This window comes from Aspergillus japonicus, assembly GCF_003184785.1.
Source record: "Aspergillus japonicus CBS 114.51 unplaced genomic scaffold BO86scaffold_2, whole genome shotgun sequence".
Taxonomy (NCBI): domain Eukaryota; kingdom Fungi; phylum Ascomycota; class Eurotiomycetes; order Eurotiales; family Aspergillaceae; genus Aspergillus; species Aspergillus japonicus.
The window spans coordinates 128,161-151,348 of record NW_020291639.1 but is presented as its reverse complement, the minus strand read 5'-3'; the positions used below and the strand labels follow the sequence as shown (position 1 = coordinate 151,348).

General features: G+C 56.1%; 11 protein-coding genes across 11 annotated transcripts; 4 read left to right on the top strand and 7 right to left on the bottom strand.

Annotated features, from left to right (window-relative positions):
• Nucleotides 1-765: 765 nt before the first annotated feature.
• Nucleotides 766-1,719, bottom strand: BO86DRAFT_384848 (ThrRS/AlaRS common domain-containing protein). The gene is made up of 2 exons (XM_025670971.1): nucleotides 1,699-1,719; nucleotides 766-1,647 (listed from the first exon to the last, which is right to left on the bottom strand). The coding sequence occupies exons 1-2, from the start codon at nucleotides 1,699-1,701 to the stop codon at nucleotides 826-828; spliced, it is 825 nt and encodes a 274-aa protein (XP_025532673.1). The 5' UTR covers nucleotides 1,702-1,719; the 3' UTR covers nucleotides 766-825.
• Nucleotides 1,720-2,138: 419 nt separating this feature from the next.
• On the bottom strand, nucleotides 2,139-4,229 carry BO86DRAFT_444659 (sugar porter family MFS transporter). The gene is made up of 7 exons (XM_025676396.1): nucleotides 4,088-4,229; nucleotides 3,979-4,030; nucleotides 3,667-3,922; nucleotides 3,340-3,588; nucleotides 2,638-3,279; nucleotides 2,448-2,578; nucleotides 2,139-2,397 (listed from the first exon to the last, which is right to left on the bottom strand). Exons 1-7 carry the CDS (start codon nucleotides 4,163-4,165, stop codon nucleotides 2,201-2,203), a joined length of 1,605 nt encoding a protein of 534 aa, XP_025532672.1. The 5' UTR covers nucleotides 4,166-4,229; the 3' UTR covers nucleotides 2,139-2,200.
• Nucleotides 4,230-4,631: 402 nt separating this feature from the next.
• Nucleotides 4,632-5,719, bottom strand: BO86DRAFT_452517 (SDR family oxidoreductase). The gene is made up of 3 exons (XM_025676930.1): nucleotides 5,025-5,719; nucleotides 4,874-4,962; nucleotides 4,632-4,809 (listed from the first exon to the last, which is right to left on the bottom strand). Exons 1-3 carry the CDS (start codon nucleotides 5,647-5,649, stop codon nucleotides 4,726-4,728), a joined length of 798 nt encoding a protein of 265 aa, XP_025532671.1. The 5' UTR covers nucleotides 5,650-5,719; the 3' UTR covers nucleotides 4,632-4,725.
• Nucleotides 5,720-6,090: 371 nt separating this feature from the next.
• BO86DRAFT_73044 (Zn(II)2Cys6 transcription factor) lies at nucleotides 6,091-8,397 on the top strand. Its single transcript, XM_025677611.1, has 4 exons — nucleotides 6,091-6,258; nucleotides 6,346-6,530; nucleotides 6,598-7,521; nucleotides 7,627-8,397. Exons 1-4 carry the CDS (start codon nucleotides 6,206-6,208, stop codon nucleotides 8,349-8,351), a joined length of 1,887 nt encoding a protein of 628 aa, XP_025532670.1. The 5' UTR covers nucleotides 6,091-6,205; the 3' UTR covers nucleotides 8,352-8,397.
• BO86DRAFT_73040 (SDR family oxidoreductase) lies at nucleotides 8,231-9,336 on the bottom strand. The gene has a single exon (XM_025677610.1). It carries the CDS (start codon nucleotides 9,241-9,243, stop codon nucleotides 8,443-8,445), a length of 801 nt encoding a protein of 266 aa, XP_025532669.1. The 5' UTR covers nucleotides 9,244-9,336; the 3' UTR covers nucleotides 8,231-8,442.
• Nucleotides 9,337-9,710: 374 nt separating this feature from the next.
• BO86DRAFT_394571 (NAD(P)-dependent alcohol dehydrogenase) lies at nucleotides 9,711-11,009 on the top strand (the record flags this gene model as incomplete). The annotated part of the gene is made up of 4 exons (XM_025673218.1): nucleotides 9,711-9,716; nucleotides 9,775-9,897; nucleotides 9,966-9,973; nucleotides 10,061-11,009. 4 exons carry the CDS (start codon nucleotides 9,711-9,713, stop codon nucleotides 11,007-11,009), a joined length of 1,086 nt encoding a protein of 361 aa, XP_025532668.1.
• Nucleotides 11,010-11,196: 187 nt separating this feature from the next.
• On the bottom strand, nucleotides 11,197-12,597 carry BO86DRAFT_428543 (uncharacterized protein; the record flags this gene model as incomplete). The annotated part of the gene is made up of 1 exon (XM_025675593.1): nucleotides 11,197-12,597. A coding segment is annotated over one exon (1,401 nt), but the record flags the coding sequence as incomplete, so codon positions are not given.
• A 2-nt stretch (nucleotides 12,598-12,599) lies between these two features.
• On the bottom strand, nucleotides 12,600-13,429 carry BO86DRAFT_73034 (uncharacterized protein). Its single transcript, XM_025677609.1, has one exon. The coding sequence runs from the start codon at nucleotides 13,242-13,244 to the stop codon at nucleotides 12,696-12,698; it is 549 nt and encodes a 182-aa protein (XP_025532666.1). The 5' UTR covers nucleotides 13,245-13,429; the 3' UTR covers nucleotides 12,600-12,695.
• A 2,375-nt stretch (nucleotides 13,430-15,804) lies between these two features.
• Nucleotides 15,805-18,146, top strand: BO86DRAFT_301637 (geranylgeranyl pyrophosphate synthase; the record flags this gene model as incomplete). Its single annotated transcript, XM_025667501.1, has 3 exons — nucleotides 15,805-16,216; nucleotides 16,277-16,523; nucleotides 16,577-18,146. 3 exons carry the CDS (start codon nucleotides 15,805-15,807, stop codon nucleotides 18,144-18,146), a joined length of 2,229 nt encoding a protein of 742 aa, XP_025532665.1.
• Nucleotides 18,147-18,686: 540 nt separating this feature from the next.
• BO86DRAFT_384843 (uncharacterized protein) lies at nucleotides 18,687-20,761 on the bottom strand. Its single transcript, XM_025670970.1, has 2 exons — nucleotides 20,306-20,761; nucleotides 18,687-20,250 (listed from the first exon to the last, which is right to left on the bottom strand). The coding sequence occupies exons 1-2, from the start codon at nucleotides 20,735-20,737 to the stop codon at nucleotides 18,802-18,804; spliced, it is 1,881 nt and encodes a 626-aa protein (XP_025532664.1). The 5' UTR covers nucleotides 20,738-20,761; the 3' UTR covers nucleotides 18,687-18,801.
• Nucleotides 20,762-21,191: 430 nt separating this feature from the next.
• BO86DRAFT_394567 (5'-methylthioadenosine/S-adenosylhomocysteine nucleosidase family protein) lies at nucleotides 21,192-23,045 on the top strand (the record flags this gene model as incomplete). Its single annotated transcript, XM_025673217.1, has 1 exon — nucleotides 21,192-23,045. One exon carries the CDS (start codon nucleotides 21,192-21,194, stop codon nucleotides 23,043-23,045), a length of 1,854 nt encoding a protein of 617 aa, XP_025532663.1.
• Between the last annotated feature and the right edge of the window lie 143 nt (nucleotides 23,046-23,188).

Below are 23,188 nucleotides of genomic sequence, written 5' to 3'. Positions count from 1 at the left end.
ATAAGCACCTTGGAAGCCGCCTAGCCAAAGCTTGGTATCGGCCATACATTCTTGCATCAGCCCAGTCAAGACACTGTGATCCTTCTGACGCCTTGGCTATTCGCCGAGTGAATGCTTGTGCTCGGAAGTGACAGTCCCTGCAGCATGTCTGCAGTTCTGGAACCCGGTGTATGCGAACCTGGACGCAATAAACCGCTTGCTCGGGCCAGTGACGACGGCCTCTGCATTAGTATTAAGTCCGAGTAATGGTCGTTACGCCTCAGATGGGCCGCAATCGGCCCACGTGCACTTGGTCTGGCCAAACATTGGAGATACAAAACAACGCCACGCTGCAGCCCTACGCATGAGATCCTGCATCTGCTGCACAACGCGAGTCAGCTACACTTACTGGACGCGATCGTCTAGTACCCTGCTAGACAATTGCGATCGACACGGGTAGCACTTTCAGTAATGACTATACCTGAGTAGACATATCAGTAAATACAATATCTACACTCAACACTAATATTGATAAACATCAACCGAAAGTTTCTTCTGATACTAGAAGTACAAAAGTCTTTATTCGGTATTGCACATAAGTCTTCCGAGAAAGCTTGGTTGAATTCTCTTGACTGTGGCACCTGGTATTCATATCAAATTCCTTACTAATGACCCTAGCTCGGGATCTATTTTAATACGATATGTCGACAAGGATTGAACTGTGATTCTATAGATTTACGAGTGATTCTAAAGTGTCATCAGATAAGACCATGAAATTCTATTCTACAACTCTATACATGTGAAATCTCCAACCCACATCTATAACCACCACTCTAATCACCCCAACTAAACCTCCACCGGCACCTCATACGACAACTTGGTCACCCCCTTCTGCCGACTCACCTTCCGGATAGTAATATACCCCGTCAACCCCGTATGCGCCACATGCGTGCCCCCACAGGGGTTTGCATCCAAATCCGCGATCTCCGCGATGCGCACTTTCCCGCCCTGCCCGACCTGTAACCCCTCCACCATATTCAGCTCTTTGGTCGCGATCTCCCGCTCCTCCCACCAAGAGATGTGTACCGGTAACGCCCGCTGCACCAGCTCGTTCACCTTCCCCTCGATCAGCGGGCGGTGCTCGTTGTACAGCAGTCCCTCGAACTCCATGCACGCCTCGCGCGGCGCGTGGTTGGCTTTCACCTTCTTCCGCTCCCCGAGTTCCGGGGTCAGCAGGCGCATCGCGAGCCCGATGATGTGGCCCGCGGTGTGGAGCCGGGAGTGGTAGTTGCGGGTGACCGCGTTGATGGTCTGCGTGGCGAGGGCGTTGGAGGCGAGCGAGAGGGGGAAGTCCGGGGTGGTGAAGTGCCCGAAGTGCAGGATTTCGCCGTCCGGGGTCTTGCGGACGAGGAGGACTTCGAAGGTGTATGGGTTTGTCTCGTCATCGTTGCTGCCTGGGAGCAGGATCACGCCGGTGTCGCTCGGTTGGCCGCCGCCTTGCGGGTAGAAGACGGTTTGGCGGGTGGTGAGGGCATAGTGGTTTTCTAGCGGGATGTTCTTGGCGAGGGTCTTTTCGGGGTCGCTGAGGGCGGCGATGGGGCGGTAGGAGGTGATGGTGGTGGTTGTGGTGGTGAGGGTGGCGTCATCCAGGTAGAGGGCGTCGGTAGTCTGCGGTTGCGTGGTTAGAGGGGGTTGAATTGAGGATGAGCGTGGCGTTACCATGATGACGAGCTTTTTGGGCGAATGTGGTGGAGTGGTGGCAAGTGAGGCTTGAGCTGGATATATGTATACTCTCCAATCTTATCTTTCTCACCCCCACGTGAATCATCGGCGGGAGTCATTCTCGACCATTTGCTCGCTCCGGCACACTGCATTAGGCAGGTGGAGCCCGTATCTCGTTCCGATCCCGGTGCCAAGCAGTGGCGGTGCGCGCAGCTCCACTGGTTGGGGTTGGAGTTGGCGTATTGCAGATTGATAGGGTTATCTGGTGGTGGTGGTGGTGGTGGTGGTGGTTGCTGTTGGGTGATGAATCCAGGATCTACATAGTCAAGATGTGTCAACCACCATACGGCAGCCACCATAAGACTACTGCGAGACGCTACTCTTCTTCAAGATGAAGAGGAGATGATTTTGCTTGCCATGTTCCTATCTAAGCACTTCCATACATCGTTACAGGCTGGCGACATCACAATATCTTGCGAAGGCCAACATACCCTAGACCTCACTCTATATGCTCTACCATCTCGAAGTCCGACTTCCGTACATCATCCACTTTCCCTGCGGTCTTTTGGATAAGCTCTGCCTCATGGTCAATATACTTCTGCGGTCTTTTGACACTGATCGCATCGGGGTCGTTGATCACGATGAGTGACGGGTTGGAGCGGTAGTAGGCATCGAGGTCCTCGAGAGTACGGTTTGCTAGATCCGGATCAGTAGAGTAAAATATCAAGAGCCACAGTACGACATACCGGTCTCCGGGTAGAAAAGATAGATGACGGGTAGAAAGGCGGCATTGAAGACCGTCCAGACGATCCAGAAACGCCATCCCAGGCTCTGGATACCGATCGGGGTGATTTCGACCACAATGAAATTGGTGATCCTGGAATGAGTTTATCAGTCAAAGAGATATTTCCTTAAGATAGTAAGGCGAAGACCCACCAGTTGGTCGCCGTGGCCACGGCGGCAGTCTTGGTCCGCATCGGCAGCGAACTGATTTCCGTCGGGTAGAGCCACGGCACCGCCAGCATCCCCATCCCAAAGAAAATATAATACAGAAAGAAGAAGGCGATCGAGGCGGATCCATACTTCGATCCATCAGCCAAAGTGTCGGCGTAGGACAGCAGGATCGTGATGATCAGGAAGCACATGAACTGTCCGGCCGTCGAGCTCAGCATCAGCCCCCGCCGCCCCCATTTCTCAACCAGCGGAACGGCCATGGCCGTGAATACAAAGTACGACACCGAGCTACAGGCGGCAAGAAGACGCGCGGAACGGTTCGAGAGACCGACCGACTCCATCAGGACCGTGGGCATATAGTAGGACATGATGTTGATGCCCTCGAATTGCTGCATGAATTGGGAGCCCGCACCCAGAAGCAGGCGACGCAGGGTCTTGGTATCGTTGGAGCTGTGGCGGCTGCGGAACAGGTCTCGCCAGCGGATGGCGTTCTCGCGCTCGTAGTGGATGCTGTATTCAATCTCGGACCGCTGAGTGGCGATGTAGGGGTCGTCGATGGGCTTCGCTTCTATGGCGGCCAGCACTTGCATGGCTTCGGCTTCGTGGCCGTGCTGCATGAGCCATCTATGTTGAGTTGAGCCCTATCAGTCAAGGTGAATCTCAGAATGAGTACGGGGAGCCTACCTCGGGGACTCAGGTAACCAAGGAACCGTGGCGAAGAGCGCGAGGATGAAGACAAACTGGAAGGCAATCGGAAATCGCCAGGCGACCGACCCTCCCTTGAAGGACAGACCATAGTTGATCCAGTTCACGAGCATGGACCCTGCGAGGTTCATCACCATCTCCAACAGCACCAGTCTTCCTCGCCATTGGGGCTGGGATGTCTCGGTTTGCCACACGGGGGCTGTGGCCGTGTTGATGCCATTGCCGACTCTGGGTGGTGCTCAGCGAGTTAGCCCACTCTAGAGTACAGGGCTAGTCCAGGATAGATATCGAGGAAAAATGACATACCCCAGAATCACCCTTCCGATAAATATCTGCGGAAGGCTGTAAGAGGAGGCTTGCAGGATGGTTCCGACAGACATGATGGCGGTGCCCCAGAGAATGGCCTTCTTCCGACCAAGTCGTTCGCCGATTCCAAAAGCAACGAGAGCACCAAAGAAACAGCCGACATCGTAGATCGCGGTCACGGTTGAGAGGGTAGTCGTCTTCGACGATCCGACTAAGTCGTGGACCTCGAGGAAGTTCTGGGTGACGACCACGCCGCCTAATGGCACCGGTTGGAATGCATTCTTGTGGTGTAGCAAGGAAAGATGCTCTTACTGAAGACTCCCTGATCGTATCCGAAGAGAGTCATGTCCGTTGCACAGGCAATCTGGAGCATGGGATGTTGCGTGAGACACAGCTGTGCTGTTGGGTAGGGTAGACATACTGTAATCCAGACGGTGAGCCACGTTCCCGAGAGACCAAAGTAGGGCTGGCCGCCCTGCTTCTTCTTGGACCATATCATGGTGGTAAGCACTAAATAGAAACAATAACAGAATGCGAGAAGAACTCAAAGGGCTCGTGGTAAGATGTAGAAAGAGTTATGTAACTTACCAGATCCTCAAGTCGTTGACCACTGATCGCTTTATATAGCGTGGACCACCCATCGAGTTCAACACCAGGCAGATACTCCACAGATGGCTGCTTGGCTATCCGTCCTATTGCGGGGTACCCATTCCGGGGAAGTGGATGGACGGCAGTGAGTGTCAGGCCAGTCGGATGGTCGGTTTCCCAGAGGCAGAGCCTATTCCATGATTGGATGAGGTCATTCCGGCCCATTTCCCGGTTGCAGGAGCCCCAAAGAGGAAATTTAGGAGCACGAGGCACGACGCTATCACAGTATCCGACGCCTATGAGGTCATGCCTCAGACTGGTATTTGGACCAGTTGGCACGAGGTGTAGTGGGTTGAAGGGGTGAAGAAGTGAGATCAGCAGCATGATTTCTATCTACGTCCTAGTCTCGGACTTTGTATACTCTAATGTTCGATACATGAAAAGACCAACGTCAAACATCGGAAAGAGACCTCACGGCAGAGTGTATCCACCATCAATGATCATATCGGCTCCCGTCATATAGCAGCAAGCATCACTCGCCAGGAATACATATGCCTGTGAAGGGAAATCAGCATGGAGTCACACCAAACAAGTTAGCCGTTAGGGGTAGGTATCGTACTGCTTTGAGCTCAGCTGGCTCACAGATTCTTCGGCCCGGGATCATCGAGAGCCATTTCTCGAACAGCTCCGGGGGCTGTTGCGTGAGCACTAGCATGATGGTCAGTCCGGACAAGTCATCATCCTGCGAAGACCGGGGGCGGGAGCTATACTCTTGGTCATGATGAAGCCCGGGGAAATGCAGTTTACACGGGCAAAGTCAGCCCACTCAACGGCTAAACTCTTCGCCAGATGCACGGCTGCCGCCTTGGAGGCATTGTACGCCACTTGCGTCTGAGGGATATTGACCAGGGTCGCGCTGACTGAGGCGGTCACAATCAGGTTGCCCCGACCCTGCTTTTTGAAGATACGACCGGCTGCCTGAGCAGTCCACATCACGCCATCATAGTTGACCGAATTGTCCCGATGCCAGTCCTCCTCGGTGTACTCCAGGTTGGGGCGATTGGTGCACACCCCGGCGTTGGCAACGACCACATCCAAGTGGCCGAAGTCTTCTGCAATCTGGTCCAGAGTGGCGGCAATGGTGCTGCGAGTGGTGACGTCGGACTGATAGGCCTGCACACGGACATTGTTGTCGGCGGCGATTTGGGCGGCCGACTCCTGGGCCTCGGCGTTGGAGCTGTAAATCAGGGCTACGTCGGCCCCGGCTTCGGCTAGGCCACGCACCACCTCCAGCCCGATCCCCCGGGCTCCCCCGGTCACGGCGGCCACTTTGCCCTTGAGAGAGAACTGCGACAGGACATGTCGGTTCACATCGGAGGGTTGGTAGAGAGGCATGGTGTTGATTGAATATGAGGGTCAACTGGAGAAATCAATTGGAGGGAGAAGTGTATGAGAGAGATGTGATACGTGAGAATGCTATGCTGGTCTTTCTTCAGGTGGTCGATAGGGGGGAATCCGAACCCCAATTTATGCTCCATCAGTGAACTCTAATGTTCGTCCTCTGCACTCATAGCTGGAGGATTGCCGCAGCTTCATGTACATACAAACTGCGTAAAACTTGGGACTGGGACTGGGACTGAACAGATGAGCAAGACAGTGGAGGAGGAGGAGGAGATATTCACGAAACCTAGAATTACCCAATCGGGCAGAATAGGCGGATTGCGGGGGCATTTCCCGATCGGGCAAATCTGGCGAGGAACAATCACTGCCTCTTTCGGCCATCAACTCAACTCCACTTCTTCTTCTTCTTCTTCTTCTTTCCACCTTAATGATCATCCCAACTCCTATCATCATCATCATCAACATCATCACAGAATTGGCAATTCTTCCTGCTCACCTCGTGCTCACTTCCTGCCCTGCCTTACTACTCCTCTTCTTATCTCTCATTCTCATGTCAGCTCCGACTGCATCGTCTCGTGCAACCCCGCGGTCGCGCAAGGGATGGTATGTCCAAGCTCCCCCCCCCCCTTCCTACCCCTACCCCTACCTCTCCCCTCCCCACAATTGCTGATGCGCATGGACTCTTCCTAGCCCCGAATGCCGGAAAAGGAGAATTAAGTGCGACGAACAGAAACCGCAATGCGGTCACTGCGTCCGAGTCGGCCGAGTCTGCCACCTGGTCGATAGTCTGTTCATCACTCACCCCTACTCCTCCTCTTCGACCCACCGCCGTCCTCCCAAGCGACCACGGAGGCGAGGGACGGATGGGGTTTCAGGTGCGCAACTTAACTTGTTCAGACGCATGTCTTTCGATGCTGGATAGATTGCTGATCTTGACTCCAGGCCGTGCTAGCGTCGAAGGTCCGCCTGTGGTTACTGGTATCGAGACCGACCCACACTCCAGATCTGGGGCACTGGCTGAAAGTGACCCCCGCGACCCTTCGCCCATATCGAGTGCCCCCGTGACTGGCGGTCCTTCTGCCACCCAATTAGAACCCTCCCACCTTCTGTTTGAAGAGAGACCCAGTCCGCAGAACTGTGCAGGGGATGCCTATTCCACTGCAACCCAACCAACGAATGCCCTGGGCACACCTGGCTCTCTTGCGTCGGATCTCCCCGGTGACACGCACCGTGACCAACAAGAGATCGCCTTTCTCCTACGCTACTTCTCCGAAGGCCCGGCAAAATTTCTGGATGTATGCTGTGACCTGCGCCCGTACTTCAGCCGATATGTCGTGGCAATATCTCGACAGAGCGCCCTGGTGCGCTATTCCGCATGTGCTCTCGCCGCGAAACAGCTCGGTCACATGAAGGATCCTGAAGCGCGAATCCAGCGGACCAGATGTCAAACCCGTATGTTGAAGGTTTTCGCAGAGTCAAATCTGGATTTCCTCTGGTACGGGGCCAAGTACTACGAAAGAGCAATTCAGCTCCTAGCCCGGCAATTATCCCACGGCCATGCCGCCACGTATCGGCTATCGCCTTCGTCCCTCTACCAAACGCATAATTCGAACCATTCGAATGCCAATAATCATGGCATTGATGTAGGGCCGCTTCAGATTTTGGCCTCTTGTATTCTCTCGCAGTATGAAGACCTAAGCGCCAGTATGCGAGCCTGGTCGGGTCATTTGAACGGGGTTTGCAAACTCCTTCACCCACATCTCGTGGACCCGATCGTCTTCCTGTCCGAGCTGTCAGTCCCGGAGCCTGCTCTAGCACTCGACACCATCTTCTGGTTTTTCGCGCTCAATGATGTCCTCGATGCTTGTAAGTCCTGCAATGGCTATCCTTCCAACCTGTGACCGCTGCTCCAGTTTCCAGTATCTAGCTGCTACAGCCCATCGGACTTAGAGCTGACATTCAGGCTCAAAGTTGTGGGCGACAAGCCCCCTCGACTCGACTTCGGAGACCATGGACTCTGGCGCAGAATGGGGTTGCCACTGGACGATGCGGGACAGTTATCTTTTCACCAAGGAGGAAAACAGGTTACTGAGTGCATATTTCTCAAAAGTCTCATCTGGCTGCTATCCCAAGTGATTACCATAGACATGACAAACTCTACCCAGTGGGTTCGAGTGAGCGAGCAGCTGGATCAGTGGCACTCGTCGCTTCCCGTGACATTCTCGTCGCCCGTGGCATGGCAGTCCACTCCGGAAGCCAACGAAAGTGAGCAGGAGTATTCGGCGGAATCCTGGTATGCCAGTGACACGTGCGCGATAGCCATGGCGTTTTACCACATGGCCCGGATTGTGCTGCTGATCCATCAGCCACAGGATGTTTTTCTCCAACAGTCACGGAACCACACGGATCTTCTGCGGTCCTACACCGGACTGCAGCAAGGCCTACGTCGCCACGCCATGGAGATCGTTCCTATTTCTCGTGGGATGCCGAGCGATGTTGTGCAAAAGTATCTAATCCAGCCGCTCTACATGGCGGGACGATGCCTGGGAGAGCCTAAGGAGCGACAGGAAGTGCTGGCTATCCTTCTTAGCATTGATGACAATCTTGGAGTGTTTACCTGCTATCGTGTCCAGGCATTGTCTGAAGAATGGCGGATCCCTTATACACCACCAATCCGAAATACTGACGAGAGGTAACTTGACCGTAGGGCACAACTATTCACCCTGCCACAAAGAGACAAGATAGGTAAACCTGGAAGATATATTCAAAACTACCTACGGAACGCCGCTATCGAGCGGTATAGCCACCATCAACAATGATGTCGGCACCCGTGGTGTACGAGCTTGCATCGCTCACCAGATACACATAAAGCCCCTTAAGCTCTTTGGCCATGCCCTCTCTCCCCAGCGGGATCATCGACCTCCACAACTCCTTGGTCTCCTTGGGAATGAAGTCCGAAAGCCCCGTATCAATGTACCCTGGTGACACTGAATTCACCCGTGCGAACCCCCGCCACTCGTTGGCGAGCGATTTCGCGAAATGCACACACCCGGCCTTGGCCACGTTGTACGAAGTCTGCTCCTGCGGGAAGTTGGCGATATGGCCGGACATGGACGAGGTCACCACGAACGACCCGGCGCCCCGTTGTTTGAAGTGCTTGCCCACCGCCCGGGCGCAGTGAAAGGTCCCGTTCAAGTCTGTCTGGATGATATCCATCCAATCTTGAACACTCCCCTCCAGCACCCCGGCGTCGGCTGCTTTGCCCGCGTTGGCGATGAACCCGTCAATCTGGCCAAAGTCCCGGATGATGGTCTCCACCAAGGCTTCGGCAGCGGCATAGTCACGGATGTCGCAGTGGTACGCGCGGGCTTGGATGTTATGGGCGCGCGACAGTTCTTGGGCGTTTGCTTCGGCGGATTCCTTTCGCGTGTGGTACGTGATGGCAACGTGGGCGCCCATTTCGGCGCAGCCTCGCGCGGCTTCCATCCCGATGCCTCGGGGATTGGAAGCGCCTGTCACAACGATAACTTTGCCTTTCAGACTGAAAAGGTCGGCCAGGTTCGAGGCCTGAGGGATTGAGGGAGGCATTATGCGGTGACGCTGGGGTATCTTGATTGTTGGGTTGTCTTGGTGGGGTTGTGGACTCAGGGAGTTTGTTAACCTGCTGGGGCTCGTAAAGTCAGAGAGCCATCGTCCCCGTTCTTATGTCTATCGCATCCCCACTTCGATATCCACCTCGGATTCCAGTTCGGCTGCCTAGGAAGCAGGGTAGCGATGATCCAGACCGCGAATCGGCACCACAGGCACTCCCGAAAGGGCAGATTTGTCTTCCGCCGAAGCGGGGTCGCCAGATTTACCGTTTTCGGAAATACAGCCCTCTATCCACGGTCCGCGGCGACTACCCCACATCTGCATCTCATGCTTTGTCGCTGCCCCGCGCAAATCCAGCACACAGAGACGTCATTGCTATATAAAGGCAAGTATACAGCTTGCTTTGAGCAGTCGAACAAGCCAACATCAATCCAGCTCAACGTCAATCAGTCACCCTCAGCACAATGCAGGTGGGCGTCACCCTCACGCAGCCTATGTTGAGCGTTCAACCCTGACCTCAGTCAACAGAACCCATCCTTCGTCCTTCAAGACATCAAGAAGGTGACCATCGAGGACCGTCCGGTCCCCGAGCTACAAGATCCGCATGATGTGTTGGTGCACGTCGCCCAGACGGGTATCTGTGGCAGCGATGTATGCCCTCCTGCTCTTTCTCTTCCTTTTCCTTCTGCAGCGCTAATCATCTCGACTCTACTGTACAGGTCCATTAGTGCGTCTCTGTCCCCTCCGTCTTCTGCTCTCAGCACAAGAGTACCCTTCTGGCACAAGGCACGAACTAATACCCCTACCCCTCCAGCTGGCAACGCGGCCGCATTGGCGACTACGTCGTGACCGGGCCAATGGTGCTGGGCCACGAGTCCTCGGGCGTGATCGCCGCGGTCGGCGACGCCGTCACACACCTTAAGTCCGGCGACCGCGTGGCCGTCGAGCCGGGTCTCCCCTGCCGGCGCTGCGACTACTGCCGCCGCGGCAGCTACCACCTCTGTCCCGGGATGATCTTCGCCGCCACCCCGCCCTACGACGGCACGCTGGCCAAGTACTACGTCACGGCGGCGGACTTCTGCTACAAGGTGCCGGAGCACATGGACCTGGAGCAGGCGGCGATGGTAGAGCCTGTGTCCGTCGCGGTGGCGATCGCTAAGACGGCGGACCTGCGCCCGCATCAGACGGTGCTGGTGCTGGGCTGCGGGCCCATCGGGGTGCTGTGCCAGGCGGTGGCCAAGGCGTACGGTGCGAGTAAGGTCATCGGGGTGGATGTCGTGGAGAGCCGGCTGGAGGTCGCCAAGACGTATGGCGCGGACGAGACGTTCTTGGCCCCGTTCCGGGAGGAAGGCGTCGAGCCGCTGGTGCATGCGGAACGGGTGGCGGCGCTGGTGAAGGAGCGGTGCGGGCTCGGCGACGGCGCGGACGTCGTGCTCGAGTGTTCCGGGGCGGAGGCGTGTGTGCAGCTGGGCGTGCTGGCCGCACGGCCCGGAGGCACGTATGTGCAGGCCGGCATGGGCAAGGAAAATGTCCTGTTCCCCATCACCACGGTCTGTGTGCGGGGATTGGTCGTCAAGGGGTCCATTCGCTACCTGCCCGGGTGCTATCCCGCGGCCATCGAGCTGATCTCGACTGGGAAGATCGATGTGAAGAAGTTGGTTACCAACCGGTTCAAGTTCGAGCAGGCGGAGGAGGCGTTTGAGCTCGTCCGGCAGGGCCGGCAGGATGTGTTTAAGGTCATGATTAGTGGTGTGGGGTACTAGCGTTTGTCCTGAGGTGTGATTTTAACAGTCGAATATCATGATGAATTTGGAACAAGAGTTGAATGGTGGTTCTGGTGGATAGCTTTATTTTTTGATAATATTTATAACTATTTTGAGAAACCCCCCAGCTACCGATCACAAGTCTAGTGGCCAGTTAGCGGGAGGAATCAGTAAAGGTCTACGGTACTCACAAAGGAACACCGGCGCAGTAACGCAGCGCCTCATTGAATGTAGCCAGGCGGTACAGGGCTTTATCAAAGTCCGCCTCCTCTGAAGAACCACTTGAGTTGATGCGGAGGGCGTTGCTCTCGTCCGCGTTGTCATTGCCGTTGCCGTTATGGTGATCGGGCGCCCACTCCACCTGCTGGAACTTGAATCGCTTCAGATCCAGACATAAACGCGCGAGCATCCTCAGCATGGACGGCCAGTCCCCCTCAAACCGGACCTGTTCTAGCGTGATGGACTCGAGCTTCGCGACCTTGGGAATCAGGATGCACATGTCGCAGTCCGTCAGGACGAGGTTGGTCAGCGTCAGGTTGCGCAGGTTGCTGTCATCCAAGGGGATGGCGTTGAGGGTGGGCCCCACGGGGGTGTCGGGCCTGTCCATCCCGCGGCCCTCGACAATGAGCGTCTGGACCGGGGTCTTGAAGGTGCGCTCGTAGAACTTGAGCCACGGGTGCGGCCATTTGCGCGGCGGGCTGGGCATGGTTTCGTCCACGAAGTAGGGCCACTGCACGCGCAGCTCCTCGAGGTCCTCCACAACACAGTCATACAGGTGCGGCGTGTGGAACTCGCCGGGGCCCTCGATGTACCAGTCGTCGGCCTCCATGATGAGAGACAGGTGCGTGATATGCCGCCGCATGTAGTTGATCACCCGGAACAGGCACTTGGGCACGTCGCCCGGGTTGAGGATGTCGTTGAAGGGGGCTCCCGCCGGCCCCAGCGCCAGCTCGAACTCCGAGATCAGCGGGAAGCTCTTGTGCAGCACGTTGTACAGGCGCCGCACCTCGGGGATGTACATCGGTTGCAGGAGCATGAGGTCCGAGTTGCGCTTGAACAGCGTGTTGGGCCCCGTGCGCGTCCCTTCCACCCGCAGCCGCCGCGTGAAGTGCGTGTACTTGCGGTACCGCGCCGCCAGAAACTGCAGCCCCGTCACGCTCGCCGGCGTCAGGTCCGTCCGCAGCGTGCGCAGGGCTTTCGCCAGGTCGATGACGCTCGGCATTGGGGTGTTGGCCGGGTCCAGCAGGATGCGTCGCCCCTCCGCGGTCAAATTCGGGGCCAGGTCGCCCAGCGCGTCGCTGCTGGGCGTCCCCCCCTCCAGCGGCTCGAACATCGCATTCAACAACGCCTGCTGCTCCGCCGTCAGGTCGGGCTTGTCTTCCGAGGAATTATTCTCCGAGCCCTGCATGTCCACGTCCAGCGACGCGAGCATGGCGATCATTTCCTCCGCGGTCTGGTCGGGCGTGTCTTCCGGGGTAGTCTCCGAGGCGGACATTTTGCTGGTTGGTATTGTAGTGGGTTTCAGGTGAAATAAGGGTAAAAGTTGTGGCTGATCGGTGGGGGTTGTGGGTTGTGGTGATGAAAGGGATGGCCTGAGCAAGCAAGTGGCTGCATAGTGTTTTATATCAGGGACACTGTCTGTCACGAACCAGCCATTCCATGGGAGCTGTAGTTGTAATCTCCGTTTCAAGTGTGCTTTGACTGGGGTTTGATGCAGAACTCCGTTGCCATAAAGGAGGTCTTTTTGATAGAGTCGCTCATTGGCGGCGAGGACAGAGGCATTGTCGGGGAGTGTCGCGGGATTGTCCAGTAGAGTTGGCAATCAGCAATCTCCTGGTCGCTGGGTTTGAACAAAGACATTGTCATGGAAGCTGTCACTGAGGATGTGACCGTGTTGGTTGTGCGCTTTCTTTGTGAGCTCAGCTCGTGGTTCTGGGAGGCATGGCGAGAAGGAGACCTCGCGGCTCTTACACTTCTCAGTGTCGACTGTTGTGGAAGCACAGCCATGGTTGTGAAGCAGTATTGGCTAGTCATTCTTGTTTGGTCTGGTCTCAAATCATGTTTCTTGGATGCATGAGAGCAGGAGGCCTTGTACCCCTTACCCCCCCCCGGGTTCTGACATCCATGAAAGCACGGCCATAGTGTACAGCGGTATCGTCTAGTCATTCTTGGTTGATCGAGGTGATTAAGGTGAGAGCATGACTCAAAGAACAGAGACGAAGCTGAGAGAAGCATATGGCATTGAATCCGACATCAACGGAATTGGCCAAGCGACCAGTCTGTTAGCCTCCAAGGTCCCGCTTTCTCTGACACCAAGGTCACTCCCTATGACACCAATGTCATTGTGGATTCTCCGAGTGCAAGATAGTGGATGCTGCATACGAGGCGGCCATTAATCCTTCCTACCAGGCATTCCTTGACCGCTTCTCTGATCGTTGCCTGGGGCCATGCTTTGTCAGCCCCATCCCGACCAGCCCTAATTGCCTGACTGTCCACCACAATTGACCATCCATCAAGCCAAGTATCACTCCTCCAGTCAAGCCTCATCAGTGCGAATCGCCTCGAACGCTATCAAGGCAAGGTTTTAGGTTTTCTTTCTTCCCTGCTAGGTGGGTTGCAAGCGTACGCTTCGCATCCCGATGCCTGCACCTGACTCCGCCCGCGGCCAATCGCCATGTGCGCTGCGCACACAAGCTTGAACTCTACTCTTCCTGCAGTGTTCGCACAAGAAGAGACCTTGATATCGATTGCGTAACCTCGATCGACACCTCGAGACGACGTGTTCGCGCTTTGAGTTTTTCAGTTTCTTCCAGGGTATCTCGCTGGTGGCAAATCGACATCTGAGGGGGGGGTGGTTTGTAGACAAACACATTCATTCTCCTGCCCCAAAGTATAAGAAAAGCTTGCGTTGCCAGCGATAAGCGGGCGGTCAAAAGAGGGATAGTGGCATCAGATACATTGGAAACGGCCGGAGGGGTCAACCGAGCTGTGGTCAGTGATGCAGGCGGGCGATCGTGCGGCGATCAGCTTATCGCAGAACCGAACGGGGCCGTTCTATTTCCGGTGATGCGCCGTCGTTCTCCGGTGGTCACTGGTCAATGGTCACACCAGATACACTGTTCCCAGGTAACCAGGTTATGTGTTTGATTACCTGGGGAGTTCGTCCTTTCGTTGTAGCTGGTGTAGCGCAGTAGGCTTAATGTAAGCTCCATCCATAGAATAAGCAAACTGGCAAAGGAGGGGCTACAATCCTCTTCATGGCTGTTCCCATCTACGTACCAGCCTCACTCTTTCCTTTTTTTTTTTTTTTTTTTTTTTTTTTTTTTTCTTTTTCTATTTTTTTCCAGAGGAGAGAGGGGTATCATGATCTGCCGGAATGCCCCACCATGAAAATTTTCTCTCCTCCAGGCGCATGGGCGTGAACGAGGGCTGAGATGCAAGCACCACTCAGTCAGTGCCTGTTGCCTTGGCCACGATGCACAGCTCCAAGAGGGTAAAAGCAAGGGCGCGCGCAGAGAAGCAGAGAAGCAGATGGGGGTGGCAGGATTGTTGACAGACTGCCTGTTTGGGCGGGTGGGCGAGTGGGGCCACGTGACCGGCCAATGTTTTTTCTCCGGCTCTTCCTTCGCTCCACTTCAGACTTGCTTTGCTTCCACTTCTTCCACTGCCTCCACTGCCTCCACTGCCTCCCACTTCCTTCCCCACTCCGTCGCATCATTTCTTCTTGTCATGCTTGACAATGGTTTTTTCTGACTGAGAAAAACTCACTTCGATGATGATCTCCAGTACCGACTACTGCTTCTGCACCCGCAGGACCCTTTCCCCTCCTCCGGTGCTGCTACAGTGGCTGTCATGTTGATCGCAGGTATCCACGTCACCAGCGAAAAGCATATCGGCTTCATGCTTTACACTACACTGCATTACATACACTACCCTATACTATACACACTACGAGTATACTACTCTCCGACGCGTCGACACTTCCACTGAACCACCACCACCCCACTTCATACCTTCCCTCCTTCGCATTCAGATCGGTAATCACCGACCACCCCCGACCCAGGGAAACCCCCCGACACCATTGCCAGAGACAGATGAAGGCGATCTCCATCGATATCGTCATCGCTGGGCTGGGCGTTGAGGTGGCCCAATGAAGTGGGCGGGTTAGCAACCTCGGCCGGGGCGCAAGAGAGAAGAGAAATTGATAGCAACCACCTTCATCGAAAAAAAGTGCAAGCAGACTTAGCGGTGAAGAGCAGCCGGCGGGAAACTAAGATTGACTAAGATTAACTAACCCCAATCCAACACCCGTAGCCGCACCTGCACCGCCAATCAGTGCAGTTATTCACTCTTAGCTTCTCGCCTCCTCCCAAGCTCCCAATGCACACCCAATGCACCAAATGCTCTCTTCGCCTCTTGTCGGACCAGCTTGAGGTCCATGCTGGCCTTATCGCTATGAGGAATGGAATGAACAACAGAAAAAAAAATTTTTTTCTGCCCTGCCATGGGCTGACTTTGCCCAGTGCCTCTCGTTGTTAGCTACTTTTTGCTTCCTTCTTCCTTGGAAAGAGGGGCCCTGGTCCAAGCACGGAGGAGCTTCGAGCCTATATATTACGGCCTGTGCTCCATCTGAGCTTCTTTCTTCTTTCCCTCCATCATCTTGCCTTTCCTTCGTGGATTCGCTGTTTACTGCAACCCCAAGACCTGGTCGGTATACAGGTCGTTCATCACCCTCATCACTTTCATCTTTGTTGCTGGTTCGGCTTGTGCCCTCGCATCATCCCACATCACACCAATGTTCAAGTCATACTCGCACATCCTATCCCACAAGCGGAGAAGAAGCAAGAGCAGCGCCGTGCAGATCCTCTCCGCTGCGCAGTCCGAGCCCAGCTCCCCGACCCAGACTGTCCACGATCCCATCGAGATCTGGGCCCACTCCCAGCCCCTCTCCGTCAGTGAGGAGCAGCTGCAGGGCTGCTTCACCACCCTCGTTCCCCGCATCCACAAGTACGACCATGTCGCCCAACGCGGTAGCGATCGTTTCGTCCAGGACTTGACGGCTACCCTCGCCGCCGAGGAGGGCAAGGAGCCCACCAGCTACCTGTCCTGCCCCGTCGGCAACTACGCCAGCTTCCTCTACCCCGAATGCTTGCCCGAGCGCCTCGAGCTCGTCGCCTACCTGACCGAGCTCGGCAGCCTGCATGATGGTACGTCTTACGTTCTGCACACGCATGCATGACCGACCGTAGCTAACCTGCCCGACACAGCCCAGGGAAAATCCAACGGACGGACGACGGACAAGCCCGACGAGCACGTGGAGTCGCCCCGCGCCGAAGCCCGGAAGAAGCTGCTGGAGAAGGCGGTGGCTGAGATCACGGAGAAGGAGATCGATGGAAACGATATCATTGACAGCTACCGGAGCAACTGGCTGGTCACGCCCGAGGTCCCCACGGCCGACAACTGCGCCAACCTCGACGACTATGTGGCTCGCAGACGCCTCAACGCCGGTATCGAGTAAGTTGCCGCTGACTCCGTTGACCCCAAATAACTCCTAACAAGTGTCATAGTGTGTACTGGACCCTGATGGGCTTCGCCCATGGCACCCGTCTGGGCAAGGAAGACCAGGCCATCGTGCGAGATGCGCTCGACGCCGCTGAGCGCACCATGTTCTTTACCAACGACTACTACAGCTGGCCCAAGGAGAAGCGCGAGACCAAGCGGCGCCCCGTGGCCAACGTCATCCTGTTCCTCATGCAACACCAGAACATGTCCGAGGAGGACGCGGTCGCCAAGACCAAGGAGCTCATCGTCCAGAACGAGCAGGAGTTCGTCAAGCGTCGCGAGGCCCTCTACCAGGCCAACCCGGATCTCGCCCCCAAGCTCCGCAAGTGGATGGAGGTCCTGGGCTCGTCCCTGGCCGGTATCCACTACTGGTCCAAGAACACCCCCCGCTACGCTGTCCCTGACACGATCGAGGAGAGCGAAGAGGAGGAGGAGAGTGAGCACGCTTCCGTCGCGGAGGACCACTCCTCTGAGGGAGACGCCACTGCTGAAGACGACGAGGACGAGGAGGAAGACGAGGATGAGGATGAGGATGAGGAGGAAGAGGAGGTTGAGGCCGAAGAGCGGGAGCAGGAGGCAGAGCATGTAGAGGAGGCAGCTCAGCCCGAAGAGGAGGAACCCCAGGACGTGGCTGTCTGGACTCCTTTGGTGGAAGAGCCTGCTGCCCCAGTCGTGCAACTCAACACGCTACCCCTTTTGGCTCCGGCCGGCTACATGCGGTCGATCGCCATCACCGACCTGCAGAGCGAGCTGCTGGGCGCCCTCAACGTCTGGCTGCAGGTCCCCAACCGCCCGCTGACCTACATCAAGCAGATCATCAACGAGCTGCAGGACTCGACCCACATGCTGGCTGACATCCAGGACCACGCGACCCACCGCAGCCAGCGCACCCCGGCCCACCAGGTGTTCGGCCGGGCGCAGTGCATGAACAGCGCCGCCTACACCTTCGTGCGGGTGGCCAAGATCGTCAACAGCCTCAAGTGCCCCGGCATGCTGGACGGGCTGCTGGAGGAGCTCGAGGCCCGCTTCATCGGCCAGTCGTGGGATCTGGACTGGCGCACCACCTACCAGGCCCCCTCCGAGCAGGAGTACTTGACCATGGTGGACCAGCGCTCCGGCTCCACCTTCCGCCTGCTCGTGCGCCTCATGCAGGCCGCCAGCATGGAGGGCTCGTCCCTCGACTTCGAGCCCCTGGCCAAGCTGCTGGGCCGCTGGTACCAGATCCGCCACGAGTACCTGGGGCTGCTCGGCCGCGGCGAGGACCTGGACCACGGCAAGATCGTCTACCCGATCGTGCGCTGCTGCAACATGGACCCGGCCGCCAAGACGGTCATCCTGGGCATCTACCGCCAGAAGGCCGCCGAGGCCCCGCTGTCGCCCGAGAGCAAGACGCAGATCCTGGACCTGCTGCACCGCACCGGCGCCCTGCAGGCCACCTACGATCTGATCCGCCAGCTCAGCCGCGAGGTGAACAAGACCGTGACCGAGCTCGAAGCCGCCGCGGACGAGCTGAACCCCGCCCTCCGCGGCCTGGTCAAGTCGCTCAGCGAGCTGCCCATTCCGACTTCTTTGTGAGAATGGGACCGGAAAGAAAACTGGAACTGATACCCAATGATTTATGATGCCCTAATGACCCTTTGTTGCTGGCTTTTTATTGACAATTTCCTTTGTTCGTCGCGCTCATTACACAGACATGACCTATGACTTATGATGTTTGCTTGGTTGTATTATAGAATGCGATATGAGTGATGATTGTGAAAATGTATATACGTCAAAATTTGGTTTTCTGATATCGTCTGGTTTGAGGTTGAGTTCGTAGTGCTGTAGGTTATATGTTCGAGTGTGGTGTAGTTGCTGTGCTCTCGGTAGTGGAGGCTTGCGTTTACTTTCGTTTTGAGATATGGTGCGATCTATCATTCTGACACTTGGCCTTGGCGTCAGCACTCGGTGCCGCTATCATTCCTATGTTCCTTTTTCAAAAAGGTTCATTCCAAGTTGTCTGTCTGTCTGTCTGTTTTTTTTTCTTTTTTTTTCTTTTTTTTTTCTTTTCTCTACAGATGTTCTATACTTGATGTTTATTGTGTTAAACAGATAGATAACTGTAAGAGACTGACTTGACGAAGATATATCGGAATATGCAGCATTTCATACTTGGACAAACTTCTCAGAGGAACCAGGCAGCACTGCATGCGCAGTCAATCGACTTCTTCTCACGACGCGCCCATCCTCCCTACAACTCCATCTCCAGTCTACCCGGCCGCAACAATTGATCCCCCTTTCCAAAGATGGAAACATTCTGAACGATGGCCTCGAATCTGTCGAGATCGGCTTGCCTAGATCCAATTCGATGCTGAAAACACTCGAACAAGTGATGACGCGAGATCCCAGATTCTGGAATGGCATTATAAATCTCCAGGGGTGTAGGAAACTCTCGGGTGATGTCGGCAGCTTGCTCCTGAGAAGGGGCCATTCTTCGCCTCGGAGACGGAAACCCCGTCACCAGCGACAATTGGGACCGCGCAGGACCAAGACCATGTGGGGGCTCCTCCTCCAGACGTAGCTGGCGTATCTCCCTTTCTTTGAGAACGGCGTAAGTCCTTGAATCCATGGCCCCGCCTGGTTCAAGATCTGTGAGTCGCCGCGACCGATCATCTGGCCTGTTAGGCCCCCAGGCGATGTAGCTGGGCAGGTCAAACACGCACGCTCGATCCAAGTCTTCGGGATTTATCGCCTGACTATATGGCCAGTAACGCTCCCAGCTCCTGTCTTTCCAACGAAGTCGGGGACTGTGCTGATAGAGCAATGATTGCAGGGACCGATCCGGGCGGATGCCTGCGCCTCGACGGATGAGGCGCAGCACCGTACATGACTCCAGGTGTGAGAGATGCGCCCAGCCTCCGAGATCGCGATTGTCCAGAATCCCCATGGACCACTGCGCCATAATATCCCACAGCCCCACGAAGGTCACGTAGTGACCCTCACGCTTTAGCAGCTCGAAGATACTATGCAAATCGCGCCACTGGCCGGGATCATCCATGTCATGGAAAAATGCTCGTAGGCGGACGAGAATCTCCAGACGGTGGTTGCTCTGGCCATTCGTCTCGAACAGAAGATCGCCCAGTACATCCAGCGAGGCGGGCCCTAATCTAGAGTCGCCACCGTTGAGATTGTCGTGCGCTAGGTCGAAGTCAAAAGTCACTAGTTTCAGGTCTGGCGGCCAGGTTGTAATCTCACTCCGGGCCTTGACGCAGGCAAAAATCCTCTGCGCCACAGTCAGACAACCCCTGCCCTTGTGGTAAAGACCCAGGGCCACGCTTTGCTGGTTCATGGCGGTTCTGTGTAGGACAGCACAGTCTAGGTTGCAACGAGCCCACTGTAACTGGATCATCCCTTCAGCCCAAAGATGAGGAGTGGGCGAGTCCATTGGGAGAACCTCATCGATTAATGCATCATAGAGGCGGACCGGCCCACTGGACAGAAGTGGGCTGATGGCCTTGAGGGATCGATAGGCTTCCCAGAAGAGGCCACTGTTGCGAAGTACTGTGTACCATCGCATTAATACCTCGATGGACGTGACATTTCTAGGCAGAAAGGGACAGTCTACATTGTCCACGCCAACCCATAGGGTGCGACTGTAAAGGAAGGTGATGATGTGGAGATATGTCTCGTACAAGTGGACCTTGGATTTGTCAGCCTGACAAGACGGAGATATATTTTCTTCGCGGATTGCAAACCTGGATATCACTTGGGCTGTCTTGGGTCTGCAACCGCCTCAGGTAGCCCAACGTCTCCCACGCCGCGCGCAGGGCTGGACGCAAGGATCCTAGAACATATATGCGCGCCAGGTCCTTCAGAAGCCGCAGCAGCCGTTCTTCCTCGTTGTCAAGTCTCTCGCCTAAAGTCTCCAACCGGCCGTCGACAAACTGGTACAGTGCCTTGAAAGCCCCCTGCTGAACCAGCATGTCTGCATATTCGGCAATGACCGGAAAGAAGTCCACGTGCTGCCTCAAAGTACAATCGAAGTAGGACTGCGCTTCACCATATTCTCCCAAGCGGCTCAGCCTGACAAAGTACTCGATTTCTTTCCCCAGATTCTCTTCCAGAGGCAGCTCCAGATGGATCCTCGTTGCTTCACTACTGCCCAGAGATAGATACTGCTGTGGCATTGCGGTGCTCGTCTTGTTGATCAGGAAAAGGGGCGGCAAGTTCAACATAGTCGGGAGATGTGTGCGCCAGGACAGTCTTCATAGACTGAGCTCAGCCACATAACCCCGCTCATTGATGCTCGTGGCGGTGCGCATGCGCTGCAACCTACGATGGAGAGCCCTATCAGGCTCTTGCAACTGATAGCCACGCAAGGCAAGGCAAGGCTGAGGCGGCCGGGATCGCCCGATGGAGTTAGCCCTATCCGCTGATTCTGGCGGCGCTTAAAGATGCCTCCCCTCCCCTGCGCATCCCTGAACCTCATATGATTGCGAGATATCGGGGCTAGAAGAGGATATACTCGTAAGTACTCGATTAGGTTCGATCAAGGGAAATCAATCACGAGCAAAAGACTGAGATCGAACGTCGAACGGCCCCAGGAATAGGAACTCAATGTGGAGCCGCTACTCACGATCCATGCCACAGCGGGTGGCCGAGTACCGCGAGCAAGCCCGAGATCTGATCCAGAGCCACCCGCAGAGCCTGGGATTCCAATCGGTGGACAAAGTCCGGATTGATTGCTCGTTCATGCCCAGCTCACAATGGGGCACGCTGCGGACCCTGCCCGCCTGGTTACTCCACCTGCGCCTGCAATTCAGCCAGCCGACTGGCTATAAACTGGCGAATGCGAAGATCGAGCTGGTCTTCACCAAAGCCGACAAGCCGCCACCCGGTGATCCCAGCCGGATGAAGTTGGGTCCGATCGTGACGAGTTATTTCGGACCCAAAACGGTGCACGGGGAAGTGGCGGACCCGAAGCGGGGCGCGGCGGCATTCCGGCCCCCTGCTGCGGAGGGAGGAGACGAGCTGGAGCAGTGGGCGCTGCGCGCATACACCTGGCCGATTGAGGGGGACAGCACGGGCCTGCATCGCCGCGTGGAGTGGATCGTCCGGGAGGCTCGATCCCCGTATCAGACCCTTCTCCATCGGGACCAGGTCTCGGTGGGTCTCGTCCTGGAGCACGACCTGGAGCCCTTTTTCGTCGCCGTGCGCATCGAAGGCGAGTTGCAACAATCGCGACGATGGTTCCGTTTCCCACGCATCGCAGACGCAGAGCAGCCAAGCATCTCGGTCAGAGTGGTCCCGTGTGCGAATCCGGCTCACACCCTGGACGACCTCGCCCAGCATTTGAACCAGACTCTCACGGCGCAGCTCGTGGCCCCGCAGAGTCGTCCAGCAAACAGCGCCAAACGGGCACAACGTGCGGAGTCCGAGGAGTCCGAGGACCATGCACAAGATGAACGGGCCAAGCGGTCGCGCGCAGAACCAGTAGAGCTACCCTCTCCGGCCACGCCGGGCTCACGGAGAAGTGAAGACTATGCAATCGGGTGGATCTGTCCCTTGCCAGTGGAGCTGGCTGCCGCGCAAGCAATGCTCGAGGAGACGCATCGCCCTTTACCGGCAGAGCGGAACGATCCGAACAACTACATCTTCGGGAGCATCGGCATGCATAATGTGATCATCACCAGCCTGCCGGCTGGGGTCTACGGCACGACGTCAGCCGCCACCGTTGCAGCTCATATGCAAGCCAGTTTCCCTGATCTCAAGTTCTTCCTCATGGTGGGAATCGGCGGTGGGGTCCCCAGCGAAGAGGTGAACCTGCGACTGGGGGATATCGTCGTGAGCAAGCCGAAATTGGGGTACGGGGGAGTGGTCCAATACGACTACGGCAAGGCGATGGCCGATGGGAACTTTCAGGTGACGGGCGCCCTGAACAAGCCGCCCCAAGCCCTATTGGCGACCCTCGCAAGACTAGAAGCAGAGGACATGGTCAACGGCAGCCGGTTCGGGCGCCACCTAGAGGATATGATCACTCGCCATCCGCATATGTCTCTGTTCACGCGCCCAGAGGAAGACGATGTCCTGTTCGAAGCAGAGTACGTACACCCGATGACGGCGGCGGATTGCTCGGAGTGTGACCACGCCCGTGCTCTGAAACGTATCTCTAGGTCTTCTGATGCCCCCAAGGTTCATTGCGGGCTCATCGCGTCGGGGAATAGTGTTATGAAAGACGCCATGGCTCGGGACAAGCTCGCGCGCTCTCTGGGGATCATCTGCTTCGAGATGGAAGCTGCAGGCTTGATGGATAGCTTTCCCTGCCTCACAATCCGAGGGATCTGTGACTACGCTGATTCGCATAAGAACAAGAAGTGGCAAAGCTACGCCGCGGCGACGGCAGCCGCTTATGCCAAGGAACTTCTTTGCATGCTACCTGTCCGTCAGGTAGAGCTACTTCCCACGAGAATCGAGAATATGCCGGTTAGGCCATGATAGGTAGCTCAATCAAGTCACTTTAATTATGACGAACATGCGCAGACGGGCCACCGGGGCGGGGCGGAAGGGTATAGTCGATCAACGAGACATGATATATAGTTGTAGTGTAGAAACGTACGAATTAAAAGACTGCGTAAGCG